This window comes from Puma concolor, chromosome C1 (genome assembly GCF_028749965.1).
Source record: "Puma concolor isolate L17-30 chromosome C1, mPumCon1.1.hap2, whole genome shotgun sequence".
NCBI lineage: Eukaryota > Metazoa > Chordata > Mammalia > Carnivora > Felidae > Puma > Puma concolor.
In genome coordinates, this window is record NC_141674.1 from 79,167,720 (window position 1) to 79,187,508 (window position 19,789).

At 38.0% G+C, this 19,789-nt stretch overlaps 1 protein-coding gene across 1 annotated transcript in view; it reads right to left on the reverse strand.

Moving 5' to 3' along the window:
- DIPK1A (divergent protein kinase domain 1A) overlaps positions 1-19,789 on the reverse strand; it is a 114,296-nt gene that overhangs the window by 35,899 nt on the left and 58,608 nt on the right. The window contains exon 2 of the mRNA XM_086717567.1: positions 4,665-4,799. Within this exon, the coding sequence (XP_086573693.1) occupies positions 4,665-4,799 (135 nt within the window). The remainder of the gene's footprint in view (positions 1-4,664; positions 4,800-19,789) is intronic.

Genomic DNA, 19,789 nt, shown 5'->3' on the forward strand with positions numbered 1-19,789 from the left:
GCTGCCTTTGCTGTTCTGCTTCTATTTCCTTTAGGTGTGCTGTTAGATTTTGTATTTGGGATTTTTCTTGTTTCTTGAGATAGGCCTGGATTGCAATGTATTTTCCTCTCAGGACTGCCTTCGCTGCGTCCCAAAGCGTTTGGATTGTTGTATTTTCATTTTCGTTTGTTTCCATATATTTTTTAATTTCTTCTCTAATTGCCTGGTTGACCCACTCATTCGTTAGTAGGGTGTTCTTTAACCTCCATGCTTTGGGAGGTTTTCCAGACTTTTTTCTGTGGTTGATTTCAAGCTTCATAGCATTGTGGTCTGAAAGTATGCATGGTATGATTTCAATTCTTGTAAACTTATGAAGGGCTGTTTTGTGACCCAGTATATGATCTATCTTGGAGAATGTTCCATGTGCACTCGAGAAGAAAGTATATTCTGTTGCTTTGGGATGCAGAGTTCTAAATAGATCTGTCAAGTCCATCTGATCCAATGTCTCATTCAGGGCCCTTGTTTCTTTATTGACCGTGTGTCTAGATGATCTATCCATTTCTGTAAGTGGGGTGTTAAAGTCCCCTGCAATTACCACATTCTTCTCAATAAGGTTGCTTATGTTTATGAGTAATTGTTTTATATATTTGGGCGCTCCGGTATTCGGCGCATAGACATTTATAATTGTTAGCTCTTCCTGATGGATAGACCCTGTCACTATTATATAATGTCCTTCTTCATCTCTTGTTACAGCCTTTAATTTAAAGTCTAGTTTGTCTGTTATAAGTATGGCTACTCCAGCTTTCTTTTGGCTTCCAGTAGCATGATAAATAGTTCTCCATCCCCTCACTCTCAATCTAAAGGTGTCCTCAGGTCTAAAATGAGTCTCTTGTAGACAGCAAATAGATGGGTCTTGTTTTTTTATCCATTCTGATACCCTATGTCTTTTGGTTGGCGCATTTAATCCATTTACATTCAGTGTTATTATAGAAAGATATGGGTTTAGAGTCATTGTGATGTCTGTATGTTTTATGCTTGTAGTGATGTCTCTGGTACTTTGTCTCACAGGGTCCCCCTTAGGATCTCTTGTAGGGCTGGTTTAGTGGTGACAAATTCCTTCAGTTTTTGTTTGTTTGGGAAGACCTTTATCTCTCCTTCTATTCTAAATGACAGACTTGCTGGATAAAGGATTCTCGGCTGCATATTTTTTCTGTCTAGCACACTGAAAATCTCGTGCCAATTCTTTCTGGCCTGCCAAGTTTCAAAAGAGAGATCAGTCACGAGTCTTATAGGTCTCCCTTTATATGTGAGGGCATGTTTACCCCTTGCTGCTTTCAGAATTTTCTCTTTATCCTTGTATTTTGCCAGTTTCACTATGATATGTCGTGCAGAAGATCGATTCAAGTTACGTCTGAAGGGAGTTCTCTGTGCCTCTTGGATTTCAATGCCTTTTTCCTTCCCCAGTTCAGGGAAGTTCTCAGCTATTATTTCTTCAAGTACCCCTTCAGCACCTTTCCCTCTCTCTTCCTCCTCTGGGATACCAAGTATGCGTATATTATTTCTTTTTAGTGTATCACTTAGTTCTCTAATTTTCCCCTCATACTCCTGGATTTTTTTATCTCTCTTTTTCTCAGCTTCCTCTTTTTCCATAACTTTATCTTCTAGTTCACCTATTCTCTCCTCTGCCTCTTCAATCCGAGCCGTGGTGGTTTCCATTTTGTTATGCATTTCGTTTAAAGCGTTTTTCAGCTCCTCGTGACTGTTCCTTAGTCCCTTGATCTCTGTAGCAAGAGATTCTCTGCTGTCAGCTATACTGTTTTCAAGCCCAGCGATTAATTTTATGACTATTATTCTAAATTCACTTTCTGTTATATTATTTAAATCCTTTTTGATCAGCTCATTAGCTGTTGTTATTTCCTGGAGATTCTTCTGAGGGGAATTCTTCCGCTTGGTCATTTTGGATAGTCCCTGGCGTGGTGAGGACCTGCAGGGCACTTCCCCTGTGCTGTGGTGTATAACTGGAGTTGGTGGGCGGAGCCGCAGTCAGACCTGATGTCTGCCCCCAGCCCACTGCTGGGGCCACAGTCAGACTGGTGTGTGCCTTCTCTTCCCCTCTCCTAGGGGCGGGATTCACTGTGGGGTGGGGTGGCCTGTCTGGGCTACTTGCACACTGCCAGGCTTGTGATGCTGGGGATCTGGCGCCTTAGCTGGGGTGGGTAGGCAAGGTGCACAGGGGCAGGAGCGGCAGGCTTAGCTTGCTTCTCCTTAGGTGATCCACTTCAGGAGGGGCCCTGTGGCAGCAGGAGGGAGTCAGATCCGCTGCCGGAGGTTTGGCTCTGCAGAAGCGCAGAGTTGGGTGTTTGCGCGGAGCCAGCAAGTTCCCTGGCAGGAACTGGTTCTCTTTGGGATTTTGGCTGGGGGATGGGCGGGGGAGATGGCGCTGGCGAGCGCCTTTGTTCCCCACCAAACTGAGCTCTGTCGTCTGGGGGCTCAGCAGCTCTCCTTCCCTTTGTCCTCCAGCCTTCCCGCTTTCTGAGCAGAGCTGTTAACTTATGACCTCCCAGACGCTAAGTCACGCTTGCTGTCGGAACACAGTCCGTCAGGCGCTCCGCTTTTGCCAGCCAGACTCCGGGGCTCTGCTGGGCCGGCGAGCCGCCCCTCCGCCCCGGCTCCCTCCCGCCAGTCCGTGGAGTGCGCACCGCCTCGCCGCCCTTCCTACCCTCTTCCGTGGGCCTCTCGTCTGCGCTTGGCTCCGGCGACTCCGTTCTGCTAATCCTCTGGCGGTTTTCTGGGTTATTTAGGCAGGTGTAGGTGGAATCTAAGTGATCAGCAGGACGCACGGTGAGCCCAGCGTCCTCCTACATCGCCATCTTCCCTCTCTTGTCAGTCTTTTCTAACATAAGGTAGCACCAAGAGTCTGGCTCTACCATCATAAGCAAGTGCTTCTCTCTCTTATTCATATATATATTATATATGTATACATGTATAATTAAAGTATAGTTGACATACAATGTTACATTAGTTTCAGGTGTACCTATTTATTTGTAAAATGGGCTTGGGAGGCTTTCATAGTATTATTTTAACTATTACTGACCAGTATGCAATACATTGCCTGGCCCCAGAGGTTTCTCTGATCTTAAAATTCCTCAAGGATCTGGAATGGCCATTTGGAATGGACATATACAATGGACACCTATGAACTTGACTTGGGAGTTGTCTTTACTAATTAATTTCCCTGCTTATTATATTAGTGATTCCTCCCTTGCTGATTTCAGAGGCTGTAATACTCCTGAGGAGGTTTCTTTGTTATTTTTGTTGTTGTTGTTGTTGTTGTTTTTATCTTGATTGAGAAAGGCTAGAGTTAAACTGATTTCATTTCTTTAGAACTTTGGAAAGCTTCAGGTTTCCCTGTCTTATGTTCCTATAACACTTGCTATTGTAATAATTATCCTACCTTACTGTATTCAGCATCTTCCCTGCTAGACTGTAAGTTCCCCAAGGTCATGATAGCTTGTTCCCTGCTATATGCACATACTTAGTACCACTGGCCTGGGTAAAGAGCAACCACTCAATAACTACAGAATCATTAATAAGTTATAATTACTGGGATTCCAACAATCATATTAACAAAAATACAATTCTCAGATGCAATGTTTTAATACTATTTATATCAGAAGATATTAGCAGAAAACAAGGAGTTAAATTTACTTATCCACAAGGGGCTGCTGGATGGCTCAGTCGGTTAAGCGTCTGACTTCAGCTTAGGTCATGATCTCATGATTCATGAGTTCAAGCCCCACGTTGGGCACTGTGCAGACAGCTCAGAGCCTGGAGCCTGCTTCATGGATTCTGTGTTTCCCTCTCTCTTTGCCCTCCCCAGCTCTCTCTCTCAACAATAAACATTAAAAAAATTTTAAAAATTTGGGGCGCCTGGGTGGCGCAGTCGGTTAAGCGTCCGACTTCAGCCAGGTCACGATCTCGCGGTCCATGGGTTCGAGCCCCGCGTCAGGCTCTGGGCTGATGGCTCAGAGCCTGGAGCCTGTTTCTGATTCTGTGTCTCCCTCTCTCTCTGCCCCTCCCCCGTTCATGCTCTGTCTCTCTCTGTCCCAAAAACAAATAAACGTTGAAAAAAAAAAAATTAAAAAAAAAAATTTTAAAAATTAAAAAAATTACTTATCCTCAAACATATAACCAATAATTACTACTAAAAATCTTAGACTGATAGAGCAATTTTCCTAAGACACACCTAGTCATTAGGATAGAAACTGAATACTAAATAGACTATATGCTTTTCAGGTACATTTTTGGTACTTGAGAGTGACTCCATTTATTCAAAAGATATGTTCCAGAAAGGTAAATAATACTTTTATACTCTATAAACATTTAAAAACTTACCTGATTAAACTAAACTTACAGTATATTTTAAAAAGAAACCCCTATGCAGTGAGGATGCTCTCACAGTAATCTGTATTATATATTTAGCTTTCTGAATTTTAGATTTTTCAAGATGCAGAACACTCCTACTAACTTGGTCACATCAAAAAGCTAAGAGGTTCAACACAACTCTAAGGTCAAATTAACTTTTACTTTTTGAAAATAATTATTAGTAAGTATGTATAAATATATTATTAATATAACCTATTAGTATGGTTTTTCTAAATAGTAGGAAATAAAAAAATACTTACTATTATTTTCTTACAGTCCTTTCCTCTGCATAGTTCTGTATAGGTAGAGTATTGCACATATATAATCCAGCTTCCAACAAAAACCACCAACCAGGAAAAGAAAAGATATTTCATCCGCACATATGAAAAGCGAGCCTGTGAGTAAAAGAGCACATAACAATCATTCATTCAGCACCAAGTCAGTATTCACTGTCCTAGAACGTGATTTTTCCCCCTTTCTTGGAAGAACTCAATATATATTCTAGGCTTTCACATGGCAATTCTCCTAGAACAAAGTGTACTTTCACTGAGTCCAAACAGCACTGGTCTTAGAAAAGGAAGCTCCTCGGTTCTGCCAAGGAAAAAGGGAACAAAATACCCTTTAAAATGTATAACCTTTCAAATACCACCGGCATCGAAAGCCATTTAGGAAGCATGAGCACGTGCACCATGCTACCCCGGGCACCCTGGAAGATCAGGTAGAGAGACACAATTCCTATACACACTCTGAGCTCATGGGAGACTATTCAAATAAGAGTCTTAAGGTTCTTTATGGATAATCAGTATAAAAATAATTTTGTTTTAAAGAAATAAGGACAGAGAATTTGGCTGTCTAATGTCTCATAGTGAAGTGCGACCAGAATAAGAAATTAAACTTCCTTTTCATTCACTCCTATTTCTCTGTCATATTCAGAGACAAGTTGTTAAAACTATTAAAGGAGATATGACTGGAGAAGAAGGGTTAAAATATATAAAGAATAAATTGCTCTTTGCATGTCAGCTTGTAAAGCTGCACAATGGGACCCTCTTTGCATTGTTTTGTTTCCAGTTCTCTGGTAACTAATTGCAACTTGGGCCAGTTACTGCCTTTTCTCCATCAACCACGTATCAGACAGTTTAATCTTAAAAGTGTCAGCTGGTCAAGATAATTTGACATTGGCTTTTCGAGTTTGGCTCTCCAATGGTTTGGTTTTATAAACGGTAAATCTGGGGAGTATGGAGATAACTGAACAGAATAAATTAAAGATATGTAAACAAACAATGAAAAGCTACTTTTGCTTTTGTAATCACCAGTTTCTCACCCTGGGTAACAGTAGGATACTGTGAGCGCTGTGAGCAGTGCAAAGAAAGCAGAGAGAGATGAAAGAGACCTAAGTGCACCTGCAGAAGACAATGAGTGAAAAGGAAAAAGAGACCCAGAAAATACTGAATTCTGTTGGCCCTATTTGTGGTTTAGATATCTATCTTTTTTTGTGAGATTAACAGCTGGTGAATTCCAGTACCAAAAAACTTGAGTACAACAAATTCACAGTGAAGTGACAGGTCTTCGAGCTTTATTATTAAAATATAAAAAATTCATTTAATGCAAGCTATTTTTGTATAGCTCTAAATGAATCCAGTAAAAAGAAAAATTCAGACAGAATTCTAAATTAAATCACATAAATGACAATTGTGTATACACTGAGGGGTTGCCTGAAAGGCATTTAAGATTCCTTAGCCCTCTTAAAGAAATTTAGTCATCAGACAGAAATGGATATGCACTAGTGTTATGAAGCTTAAATATGATTAAATGACATAATGTCCATAGAACATAAGCACATTGCTAGGCACATAGAAAACACTCGACAAACGTTAGCTAAATCAACTTGCATGGTACTGAGCAAAAAGTCAAGAATGCTCTATGATTTGGCCACCACCTTCTTTTTGGACTTGCAAAAAGAAAACTAAATCTGAATCTGATTAAGTCTTTAGCTCCAACTAGCAGTTTACAGGAAATACAGGGGGCAGAGGAATATAAGGGAGACTTCAGTAAGTGACACTATTAGGATGATCAGCCAACTCCAGGCTATGGAAAACACTGCAGTACAAATAACCCAGTGCTTCAAAAAATAAATTGCAAGGGAGAAAATAAGGAGAAGATGGGAAAACCTGAAGATTAAAAAATATTTGAGAAATATATCAAATATATCAAATAATCACAAAGTGAGTCCTGATTCAAAAGACGTTTATGAGACACTTGAAAATGTGAAGACTGACAGGATGCTATTAAGAAAATGTTTTAATTTTTCAGGCATGATAATGTTATTTTAAAAGAAAAGAGCCCTCATCTTTTAGAGACAGATATCAAAATATTTATGAATAAAATGATATATTTGGAATTTGCTTCAAAACAATAGAGAAGGAAAAAGTAGGTGGGATATATCTGAAACAAGACTGGCCATGAGTTGATAATTTTCAAGCTGGGTGATGGATGCATGCCTTCTGTGTATGTCTTTTTCTACTGATGTAAAAATGTTTTTTATATTATACAATAAGGCATACTTCTACATCAAGATGCATCCTTTTCATACATTCATTCAGCGACTACTAACTGGTTATCTATTATGTCTATTACTGTTACTGTCTTAGGCATCTTAAGAACGTCTCCAGTTATAAGAACAAATTATAGATCTACCATACAGGGGCGCCTAGGTGGCTCAGTTGGTTGCCCATCCGACTTCAGCTCAGGTCATGATCTCATAGTTCATGGGTTTGAGCCCTGCATCGGGCTCTGTGCTGACAGCTCAGAGCCTGGAGCCTGCTTCAGATTCTGTGTGTGTGTCTCTCTCTCTCTGCCCCCCTCCCTGCTTGTACTCTGTCTCTTTCTTTCAAAAATAAACATTAAAAAAATCTTTTTTAAATACATCTACCATCCAAGTACCCCTATAAATAGTTCAGAGGGTCACTTGAAGGGCCACAGCATGGCATGATTTTACTTTTGGAAGTCCAATCTAATATTAACATTTCACAGGATTTTTTTTTTTTTTTTTAGGCAGGATTTATTTATTTATTTATTTTTAGAGAGAGTGTGTACAAGAGTAGGGGAACAGGACAGAGGGAGGGAGGGGGAGAGGAGAAGGGAGAGAGGGAGAGAGAGAGAGAGAGAGAGAGAGAGAGAGAATGAATGAATCCCAAGCAGGCTCCACGCTCAGAGCTGAGCTCAATGCAGGGCTCTATCCCATGATCCTGGGATCATGACCTGAGCTGAAATCAAGAGTCAGACACTCAACTGACTGAGCCACCCAGGTGCCCTGCCCTGAAGCAGGTTTTTTTTGTTTTTAATTTTTTTTAACATTTATTTATTTTTGAGACAGAGAGAGACAGAGCATGAACGGGGGGAGGGCCAGAGAGAGAGGGAGACACAGAATCTGAAGCAGGCTCCAGGCTCTGAGCTGTCAGCACAGAGCCTGATGCGGGGCTCGAACTCACGGACTGTGAGATCGTGACCTGAGCGAAGTCGGACGCTCAACCGACTGAGCCACCCAGGCGCCCCTGAAGCAGGGTTTTAAAATAAGATTAAGATATACTATTTCCTTCTTCCTCTTCCTGCCTTTCTCTACAGCAGGTATAAGTCACAGAGTAAAGGAAAAGAACACAGAACTAGTGAGTAGGGTCTTCTCCCAGCATTCAGGCTTTGGTCCTGTCTTACCTTCTTCTTGACACCATCTTAAGGAGTCTAGTGATGTTAACTGCCCTTATTAATAATTTCTATTCAGGTTTTGTACAAATATTCAGTAAAGCTGAGGTAAGATGCTTTCAAATGCACATTAAACTTAATATATGTAGGCAACTAAGGCTTTTGTATATTTTCCCTCCTGCATATTCAATTTAATAAAATGTGAAATCATTTTGCTTTTCTATATCTCTCAAATAGCTACATTAAAAATTTTTTTCTCTGGCATACGTTTAAACTGAAAAACACCCTGTGAACTGCCTTGCCTGCTGAGTGCTTGTCATGATACCAAATGCCAAAGATTTTGGAGAGGAAGTTAGATTAATGATGTTCCCAGCAGGGCACTGGGCATCACCTGTTGTAGACATAATGACAAAAGGAGTGAGACATTTGTATTCTAGAACACCATGGAAAATCACTGTGATGTGGGGTAACACAAAATAGTTACAAGGACCTTCATGTGTCCTTTAATATCTGCAGATCCTGCTGCTTCACATCGTAAAATAATGATTGAAGAGAAACAGCCATAAATGACTTCTCTAGCTATTAAATAATTTTATTTCCCTGTTTGGTAATCACTAAAATGTTTCCAGTAGTCTGTTCTGTACCAATTACCCAGACAATACAGTCTTTGATTAAGAAATGTACATATTGTTTCTGATCTTTTTATTTATGGTATCCAAAATACTGCCTAGTAGCTTTTCTGTTCTGATTTTGTGCCTAGCTACTAATGGTACACTGCTTTATTCCAAATTATGCTCCTGGAAAGCATGATAAGAATTTTAGTAAATACACTATGGCAGTGGTACTCAAATGGAGTCACTTTTGCCCCCTAGGGGACACCTGGCAATGTTTGGTGGCATTGTTTGTTTCATGACTGGGGAGTATTATTACTAGAACCATGTAGGTTAAGGCCAGAGATGATGCTAAACGTCCTACAATGCACAGAAGAGCCTCCCACAACAAAGAATTAACTGACCCCAAATGTCAATAGTGCTAAGGTTGAGAAACCTCGCATTATGATTATATTACAAAATGAATACAAAAATGGAAAGAATCAAATTTGTATTACACTGCCATTTTATATTCTTTAATATAAAGAATATAGCTTATAGTCTTTAAGACATCAACTATTACTACCAGTAGTTAGAAAAATATAACATCTGTGTGCAAATAACAGAAGGAGTTCTTTATGACTAGAATAAATGATTAGTAGTATATGAGACAAAAATCACTGGAGATGGCAAATCTATAAATAATGAAACAAACTTTCCCTACCAATTCCCCTCTAAAGAATAGTGATGCTTTTTCTTCTTTTCTATATTGTTTTATCTCATTGTGATATCTTTTTATTTCAAAAGAAATCTGAAAACCTTTGAGTTTTTTTTATAATTTCAAAGCCATCTGTTTGAGAAAGCATGAGCAGTGGAGGAATGGAGAGAGAGAGAGGTAGGGACAGAATCCCAAGCAGGCTCTTGTGCTGTCAGCGCAGAGCCTGACATGGGGCTCCATCCATTACTGTGAAATCATGACCTGAGTGGAAATCAAGAGTTGGATGCTTAACCCACTGAGCCACGCAGGTGCGCCTTCGATCTTGTTTAAGTAATTTTACATCAAGTTTTAAAAACAGGCATGAAGGGGGAAACACATCAAAATTTAGGACTACTTCCAATACTTATTTTTTCATACTTAACATCTTTTATAAACATATAAAGCTTTACCCCTGAATACTCCCTGCACAGATGTTCTTAATTTTGAGAAGCAGGGAAAAATATCATATATTTATTTTTACCCACAAAAATTTAGTTAACAAGTTTAGTGGACCTGAACATGCAGAAAACATAACAAATAGATAAGGTTATGATTTGCACAAACTCAAATAACAATCATTTATCATTCACCATTTCAAAGAAAAAGCTGAGAGACATGTGTTTGTCTTTTTATTCAAGTTTTTCAATTACCAGCTACCCTGAAATAATCTTCAAAACTATCTTCTTCCTTCTTGTTATATTGGTAACTTTGTAGCTGACTAACTTATAGCTAACTAACTTTTTAGAACTAATGTGCCTGAAAAACTAGAGGTAAAAATTATGGATAAATATCCCCAGACATACTTTTATCCTTTCTTTAAATATATTCTATTCACAGTAATAACACTTTTGAAAAATATGCTAGCTACAAAAAAACAGAAATATGAAGAAACAATTTAATAGGGTAAATATTTACTATATACCACAACATATGCAATTAGCTTTATTTGGAATGGCTCCTACACCTTTATTATATCTCACTACTAGCTGCAGGACTATTGGAAAACCACTAAGAAGGTCTAAATGTACCAAATGCAAACTATCCTAGTGCTCTCACAAACGTCAAAAACAGCTATGATTCTCAAACATTTAAAAAATGTTTTATGTCATTCCAAACAAGGAAAACCTTGAGTTTTTAGAAGTTAAAAATAGTGAAAAGAAAGGTTCTAAAAATGTCCATGCTTCCCAGCTTGTCTTGAGCATGAAAATGCTTTTTTTATGACAAAACTTTAGACAATTCCTTGTCAAACAGCAGTGTTAGTCTAGTGGTCAGAATTTTTTAGCATTCATCTTTCTAAGAGGTGAATTTTCATATCTATAGGAAGAATCCTAGCTGTTCTCTGATCTCAATTCTAAAAGTTTTATTTGCATGAGCATCTTCTCTGTTTTGATTTTCTTGTAAAAATAAAATTCCAAAAATGAACAGATAATTTTCACATTTTCTCTGAATGCTGGTTCATATTTTTTACTCTTAGTGACTGACAGCATCAAAAATGCAGAACTCCTGGTGAATTAATCACATGGAGTGATCCTTAAGTCTGTGGCTAGTTTCGATGGTATGTTACCATTTCAAAGAAGTGTCAAAGTATGGGAAAATGCTCGTGATACAGTAAGTGAAAAAAAAAATCAGTTTTCAAAACAACATGTATGCTCCCAATTCTGCCTTTAAAAAAAAGAGAGGCATGCCTGCGTGGCTCAGTCAGTTAAGCATCCGACTTTGGCTTCAGGTCATTATCCCACAGTTCATGAGTTCGAGCCCCACATCAGGCTCTGTGCTGACGGCTCAAAGCCTGGAGCCTGCTTTGGATTGATTCTGTGTCTCCCTCTCTCTCTCTGCCCCTCCCCCACTTATGCTTTCACACGCGTGCGCGTGCGTGCTCTCTCTCTCAAAAATAAACATTAAAAATTAAAAGAAAAAAGAGAGAATAGACTGTAGAAACTGGAAGCAAATAAACTAGAATGTCAAGGGCAGTTATCTCAGAATGTCAAGAGTGGTGAAATCATGAGTGATTTTTATTTTTTTCTCTATTAGGCAGATTTTCTATAATGAATATATTACTTTTTTAGTCTGCAAAAATATATCTCTAGGATTTAGAAGTCTCCTGACTGCTTTTTATGAACAAGTAGGCAGTCAGCATTTTACAAAGCATATGGGAAGGGAGTGTAGCCTCCATTAGCACTCTACATAAAAGAAATATTAGCATTTGCAACAGCAAAAGAACTCAGTCATGGGGTTCTTCAACATACCAGTGCAGAAAGACAGGGGTTAAGAAAGCTAAGTGTTCCAATTTTCTATTGCTGTATAACAAACTATCCCAAAACTTAATGGCTTACAACAGTAATTTACATCTCTCATGGTTCTGAGGGTTGATTGAATCAGCTGGGCAGTGCCCCTCAAGTTTTTCATGCATTTGTGATTAGGGCTGAAGGCACGTGACAGAGGACTCACAGGGTTAGACCTATCCAACTCCTTAGTAGGAATGGCTGGAACAGCTTCATGTGGCTAGCTGGACTTCTTCAGGGCATGGTGCTCATGTTATTCAGGCTTCTTACAGAATAGCTGACTTATCCCAGAGCAAATGTTCTCAGAGATCAAGAAGGAAGCTCATCATTTCTGCCCCACTCTTATGGTAACACACGGCCAGAACAAATTGAATGTAGGGGACTACTCCATAAGGGCATGATTACCAGAAGGCATGGTTCACTGCAGGGTCATCGTTGGAGACTAGAAACCTCTGCAGGATAGAATCAGCAAAGAAACGTCTAGGGGTAAGAAGAAAAGCAATGTGGAGGTGCCAGCCAGAAGAGAGACAATTCTTTTGGCCATTCTGATTACGGGTTCTTCTTTCTTCCTTAGTGGGGAAGAATTGGAAATTGGAGTTAAAATCTATTAATAGTATATGTAGTTGTATATATTTATGTTTAAGTTGACTGAATAAATACAGTTCTTATTCTATATCATAAGCTCAAAAACTATCAATAAAACTTTGTCTTATATATACAAAGTCCCCTGTTAAAAACTACTTGAGATATGGTTATAGGTTAAGTTTTAATATAGGATTCCTATTACCTTATTATTTCAGTTAAGATTCTGACACCTAGACTGGGAAAATCAGGTGTCCATTTTCCTCTTTTAGTATGCCTAAGGCACCATATTGGTCTTGATCTTACTGAAGCATACAGTAGCCACAAGCAAATCTTACATGGGAATCCTACTTGGCACTTAAATTCACTAACAATTCACTTAAAATAAAGGTTAGCTAGGTTTTACTGAAACTTGAAGGTTAAAAAAAGCACGGTCCCTTTAAAGTTCAGATTCTAAAGCACATTCTAGGGCAAATTTTATTTGGGATAGTTCTTCCTAAGGTTGTACAACCCAATTTTCAACCCAGTTTAAATCTTGGAGAATCCAGAGACTAATTGATTTAATTTAGATGAAACTTGATTGTTGTAAAGGGTTCTTAAAAATAAATTAATCTTAATTAATATTCTGTGATATTGATGAAGGAGGCTACTGAGTTCTCTAGCTTCCTTTCCCTGTATTTATTTATGGGACTTCTAGGCACAGTGGCAATTAAATATTGAAACCTAATCTCCCTTTGATACGTGAAAAAAGAATTTGTGTGTGTTCAAACACTGGGGTGGCCAGAGAAGGGATGTTGTTGTTCACCTCTGTACAACAATATTCTGCCTTTTATCACTGAAAGGACTGTGGCTGCTCAGGGAATGTGGTCTGAAAGGAGCTACTGTTCCTATGACCTGAGAGACTATGTCAGGATTCTCTTCCCATTGGTTGGTACCCTGCCACTGTTTTCTAGGAGCCCTAGAGCAGAATAACTTTTCTTTAAGTTAAAAATACAAGAGGTTGGAAAGTGTCCACATAGTCCATTCTTTTTTTTTTTTGTAATGTTTTGTTTTTTATTTTTGAGAGAGAGAATGAGTGGGGGAGGGACAGAGAGAGAGAGAGAGTGACAGAGAATCTGAAGGAGGCCCCACAGTGTCAGCACAAAGCCTGGCTCAGGGCTCAAACCCACAAACCACAAGACCATGACCTGAGCTGAAGTCGGATGCTCAACTGACTGAGCCACCCAGGCACCCAACACAATCCATTCTAATCAGACATCTCTGAGGGTAAACTCCTAATTCGCTAGGCAATTAAAATGTAACTGACATATAAAATAGTAACTACATCAGAAGCACCTGGGTGGCTCAGTCATCTGAATGTCCGACTTCAACTTAGGTCATGATGTCATGGTTTGTGAGGTCATGATGTCATGGTTTGTGAGTTTGAGCCCCACATGGGGCTTGCTGCTGTCAGCCTGTCAGGGCAGAGCCTGCTTCAGATCCTCTGTCCCTCTGCCATTTGCGCTTTCTCAAAAATAAAATTAAACATTAAAATAAAATAAAATAGTAACTACATTAGAGTAAGAAGAGTCCTTAATGGACCCAGATTATATTTTTTTGTCATCAAAGTACTTTAATACCAGAAAACAGTACATGCCCAGTAGAGGGGAAAAAATGGACAATAAAGAAGTATGTAATTTCAGTTATAAGATAAGTGATGGGGCATGTAATGTACAGCCTGGTGAATGTAGTTAATAACACTGTATTGTATATCTGAAAGTTGCTGAGAATAGATCATAAAAGTTCTCATCACAAGATGGGGATTAAAGAATGCTTTTGTTGTAACGAGCACTGGGTGATATATGGAATTGTTGAATAACTATATTGTACACCTGAAACTAACATAGCACTGTATGTTAACTATACTGGAATTTAAAATAAAATTTAAAAATTAATTAATTAAAAGTTCTTATCACAAGAAAAAAATTGTAACTGTGTGTGGTGGTAGATGTTAAGTAAACACATGTGGTGATAATTCTGCAATATATACATATATCAAATCATTGTGTTGTACATGTAAAACTAATACCATTTTATAGATCAATTATATCTTGATAAAAACAGTAACACAAAAAGAAAAACTAAGTAAATAATCCAATATGGTATATTGGATATATAGGATATATTAGGATATATTTCCTAATTGTTTTCCATGTATGTATAAAAAATACACATCTCTTAAGAAAAATAAAATTGGGGTCATATGTTAAATATCATTTGTCTCTTTTTTTCTCACTTAACATACTACAAATATGCCCCTAGGCCATTAAATAGTTTTGATATTTAAAAAATATGATATGTAAATGAATATATAGAATTTTATAGTATGGATGTGCCCTAATTTATTTAACCCTGTATCTATTGTTGGATATTTTTATTATTTTCAATATTGTGCTATTATAATAATAACAACACTATTAATGAGAGCCAATATTCATTAGTGATACTCTACCAAGAACTGTTATAAACACCTTCTATATACTAATTTCCTTAATCTTTATAAAAACTCTATGATCTGATATGACAAATTGGTTAGGGATCAGAAAACTATGGCCCATGAGCCAAATCCACTCTGCCACCTGTTTCTGTAAATATAGTTTTATGGAACACAGCCACCCCATTCATTGATTTACTGCCTAAGGCTGCTTTCAGGCTAGAACAGCACAGTTGAGTGGTTGTAACAGAGTCTGTATGACCAGCAAAGCCAGAAATATTTGCTATTTGGCTCTTTAGAGAAATAGTATGTCAACCCTTGAATTGCAAATATTCATTCCCTCCCCCTGCCCCACTTTCCCTGCCTTACTGATGTTGGGCTTGGCCATGTGACTTACTTTGGCCAATGTTTGTTAGTAGATGCAATGCAAAGAAAAGCACATAATTGGACTTGCTTTCTTATATTTCAGACACTACCAGGAGAAGAATAGGTCCCTGGTAGTCCACTGATCCTAGGAGAGTAAGTCATGCTGCAACCCAGCTGAACAAATCTCACAGCTGGAGGGAAGGGCAGCCCAGAAAAGCTGAAAACCAGCTGACCTGCAGATGTATGACTCATTAGATGTCACTGAGTTTGGGGGCAATTTGTTATGCAGCACTGTTGTAGTTGCTAACCAATACTGGAGGGGATTATTATTCTCTCCTTACAAGATCTCTACGAGTTGGGGACTATTCTTTTTACAGATGGAGAGACTCAGGAAAATACAGAGGTTAAAGCAAGGCTATACCAGTAGTAAGTAGGACAACCAGAATTTGATTTGAGGCAACCTGGCTTCAGAGTCTGTACTTGCTTTACTCTATGGCCTATTGCATTAAATACACAAATACTTGCCAGAGTATTTGATTATTTCTTCAGGGGAGATTTCAGTTAGTAGAATTTCTAGGTCAAAGGGGATGTAGTTTTAAAAGGTTCATGGTACATATTGCTACAATGCTTTCCGAAAGGCTTACAACAATTAACATTCACTGGTTTTTCCAAATGCACTTATTTTACCTTCCCCCACATATAATTTTACAGGCAAATCACAGTTTTAGTTTCATTTCTTTGACAACTTCCTTGATAACTTTTTACATGCTCTCTGAATCTTTAGCATTAGTTGTAGCAAAAGCTAGTCTAATTTTAAAGTACCCCAAGTTAGGGATGACCTCAGTCAAATTCAGATATCTTAAGAGCTACTGTGGTAGCTACTGTGGTTGAACGCTTTAGGCCTGACCTAAGGAAATTATTCTAAAGAATAATTAGAAGCACAGAGGAATCTAAGATGGGCCTTCAGGTTATGAGTCCAACGAATGAGGAATATGACCTTCCACTGTCTGTATCAGAGGACAAAGGGTTACAGAAGCATTCCTTCTTGGTGTAAACATAACCAACATCTAACAATCCTCTTTCCAGTTTGATAGTAAAATGTTGACAGTTGAAGCATTTTAAAATTAAGTATTATTTTAGAGTAAGCTAAAAGTCTGTTTGGAATGGTAAGATTCTATTTATAAAATATTACAAATCATGCAAACCAGATGGCCATCTCTAATTTTGGAATTTCTCAGACAGGTGTTAATCTAAAATTGTCTTCCCATTTCTTTCATCAATTCCAGAGAAAGCTAAAAAAGAAAGGAAGTGAAACCTATAGAAAATGCTTCAAAGGCAAATGACAGTGATGTTGATCATAGCAATTTTTGTGAACAAGAAAAGGAGCTGACTTAAAAAGAAAATGCACTGAAACAGTTTCTATATGAGAACGTTTTTGCTGGCATTGTGTTAAGTGAGACACCTACCAAACTGGCAGTTAACACAAGTACTTAGAGAAATAACAGGCTTTACTTTGCTGGAGGGAGAAATGTTGAAAAGTAATTACCAAAAAATCCTCATGAATATATAGTGATTACCTGTGGTGCTTAAGATAATAATAGATATCTTATAAATTTGTAACAGTTTGTAGTGATTGTTGCTACCAATCTCTTAAATATGCAACATATATTCTGAACACAAAAATGCCAGTGGATTTTAAAAATTATACCAAAGACCAAACTAACCTGACACTATTTTAGATACTTAGTTTCTCTTCTACATCCCACTAACTCCTAAAATTCCTGGTTATTAATATATGGACCATAATAAGGCCTTATCTACTTAGAAATATTAAACAGAGATTATGTCTCAGATGGGTGAGTGTTAGCATCAGCACAAAAGCACAGGTTATTCAGAGCTAGAAGAGGCCTTGCAGATCACATAGCTGGAATCTATAATTTTATAACCGAGGCCCCAAATGGTTTGGGATTTGTCAAATACCACTCAGTAAATTATGTGACCTTGGGCAAGTTACTAAACTTCCCTGAGTCTTCATCTATAAAATGCAGATGTTGTGAAAATTAAACTCATGGACAAAAAAATATGCTTAAAAATTCCTCTTCATGGAAGTATACTAATAGAAGTAATATTAATATAATGACACATATATCAGGGATATATGCTCCAAAAAATTCCCAATAGAAATGCACAATGATAATTGTGGGGATCAGTGAAAAAAGACACCATCTCTGGGACCTGGTAGTGTTCATTTTTCCCAAGTAAGTGTCAGATCTAGCACTCTTGCTCTTCTCACTATGCCATTGGTCTCCATCCAGTATCTAATGACCCCAAACCAGCCTAGCTATGAAAGGAAAAGGGCTGAGTTGTCTGTATGGAGGAGCCTAAGTTACTTCTTTTAAAGATGGTGCCTTTGAATTAGAAATGCATCCAGTACATTATAAGCTCACAATTTGGCTGCCTCTACTGTACCTATGATTCGACTAAACAAAAGAGGTCAGTTTCCCCAGCTCTGCTAGCTTCTTTAAATGTTCGATATGCAAGTATGACAAAGTAATTTAAATTTTCTAATCTCTATTTTTAGTTAGCTAGGAGTTTAAGGTATGATTTAAACAAATTAATTGGGAAAATAAAATAAGAGATATAAAAAGATGTTGCAGAGTCCATAAATGCTAAAAGTTTTTTACATTTTGGGGAGATTTGGAGTTCTCTGGACATCTTATCTCAGTAAAAATGTCGAGTTCTTTGTAAGATAAATAAAAATAACCATTATTTGTATTGCTTTATATACACATATGCATAAAAGATTCCTAATTGATACTGATATGATTTAAATTTTTTTTCTGGACTCACTTTCCCCATCTCCTCAGCTCTAAGTATTTCCAAAGTGTAAAGTGTGTGTGTGTGTGTGTGTGTGTGTGTGTGTATGTGCATGTATGTTAGTGTATTTACACATACACATGTGTGTGTGCATAATTAGAATAGTGTTGAAATTATAAGTTAAAAGGTTAGTCTAAAATATTTCTAATCATACTAAAGGGGTAGTTTAAATAGTAAATCGGCCATTATTTTCCTACCCGTTTATACTGAACCTAACAGTAAAACTTTTATAGCTTACAAAACAGGATAAAGTTAATCACCACAAGCCACAGGTTCTGTATTTTAAAACAGCTCCATGTCAAGACTACCAATAAATTATTTTTAAGGTTTAGAGCATCTTTTTGTGTTTATTCAGGGGTATCTTTCTCTAAAAAAAAGATACACTTAGGGGCGTCTGGGTGGCTCAGTCAGTTAAGCATTGACTCTTGATCTTGGCTCAGGTCATGATCTCACGGTTTGTGAGTTCAAGCCCTGCATTGATCTCTGCAGAGTGTGGGGCCTGCTTGGGATTGTGATTCTGTCTCTCCTTCTCTCTGCCCCTCCCCTACTTGTGCTCACTGGCTCTCTCTCTCAATATAAATAAATAAACTTAAAAAAATACATTTGGGGCACATGGGTGGCTCAGTCGGTTAAGCATCCCACTTCGGCTCAGGTCATGATCTCATGGTTCATGAGCTCAAGCCCTGTGTTAGGCTCTGTGCTGACAGCTCAGAGCCTGGAGTCTACTGTGGATTCTGTGTCTCCCTCTCTCTCTGCCCCTCCCCCATTCATGTTCTGTCTCTATCAAAATAAATAAACATTAAAAAAAACTTTAACAAAAAAATTTAAAAAAATTTTTTAAATACACTTAAAAATATTTTTAAAACTTAGATCAGTAGCTGCTTTGATGGGTGACTGATTGGGAAGAGTCACTAGAGAAATTTCTAGGGAGATGGAAATGTTCTATATTTTAACAGGGATGAAGTTACATTAGGTAAATGCACTTGTCAAAGATGATCAAACTGTACAATTTAATATCTGAGGATTTTGTCGTATGTAAATCACACTTGAATAAGAAAATTTTAAAGATAAATACATCAAGTACTAAAATACTGAAAAATGTCTATCTCTTACAGAGTCAAGAAAGAAATCAGAAGGCAACTACACTGGAGTTGTGGCTGTGAGAAATGGCAGGAAAAAGAGTCTGAAAGGCAGGAGGTAGAATTAACAGGATTTCATGGCTAAATGAAAATGGGAGTGATGGTGAGGCAGCAACCAAGAACTCCCAGGTTTGTGGCTTAAGCACCTAGATAGATTGTGGTGCCATTTCCTAAAACTAGAAACGATGAAGGACAAAAATATTAGGGGAAGGATAAACTAAGGAGTTCGGTTTTGCACATGTTGAGACTAAAATGCCTATGAGTCATGCAAGTGATATTTAGGAGGATATAGAGATCTATGGCTGAGAAAACACATGTTAGAGCTAGAGGCAGGGGTTTGGAGTCACAGGGAAGGCTCAGGAGAGACACAGGGAAAAAGTAATAAAAACCATGGCAAGCTGCTATCACTTAGAGAAAAAACTCAGAGTGAGAAAAGGGTTTAGGACTGAGCCCTGAGAATCTTCACTAGTTAATCTCTGGGTGAAAAAGGAGAACATGCAGGAGCAGACTAGTTGGAAGAAAACCAGAAGAATGTTGTAATGTGGAAATGATGGAAAGAGGATTTCAAGACGCAGAGAGTAGTCAAAGGTGGCAAATGTGGCTGAGAGGTGACAAAGCTGGGC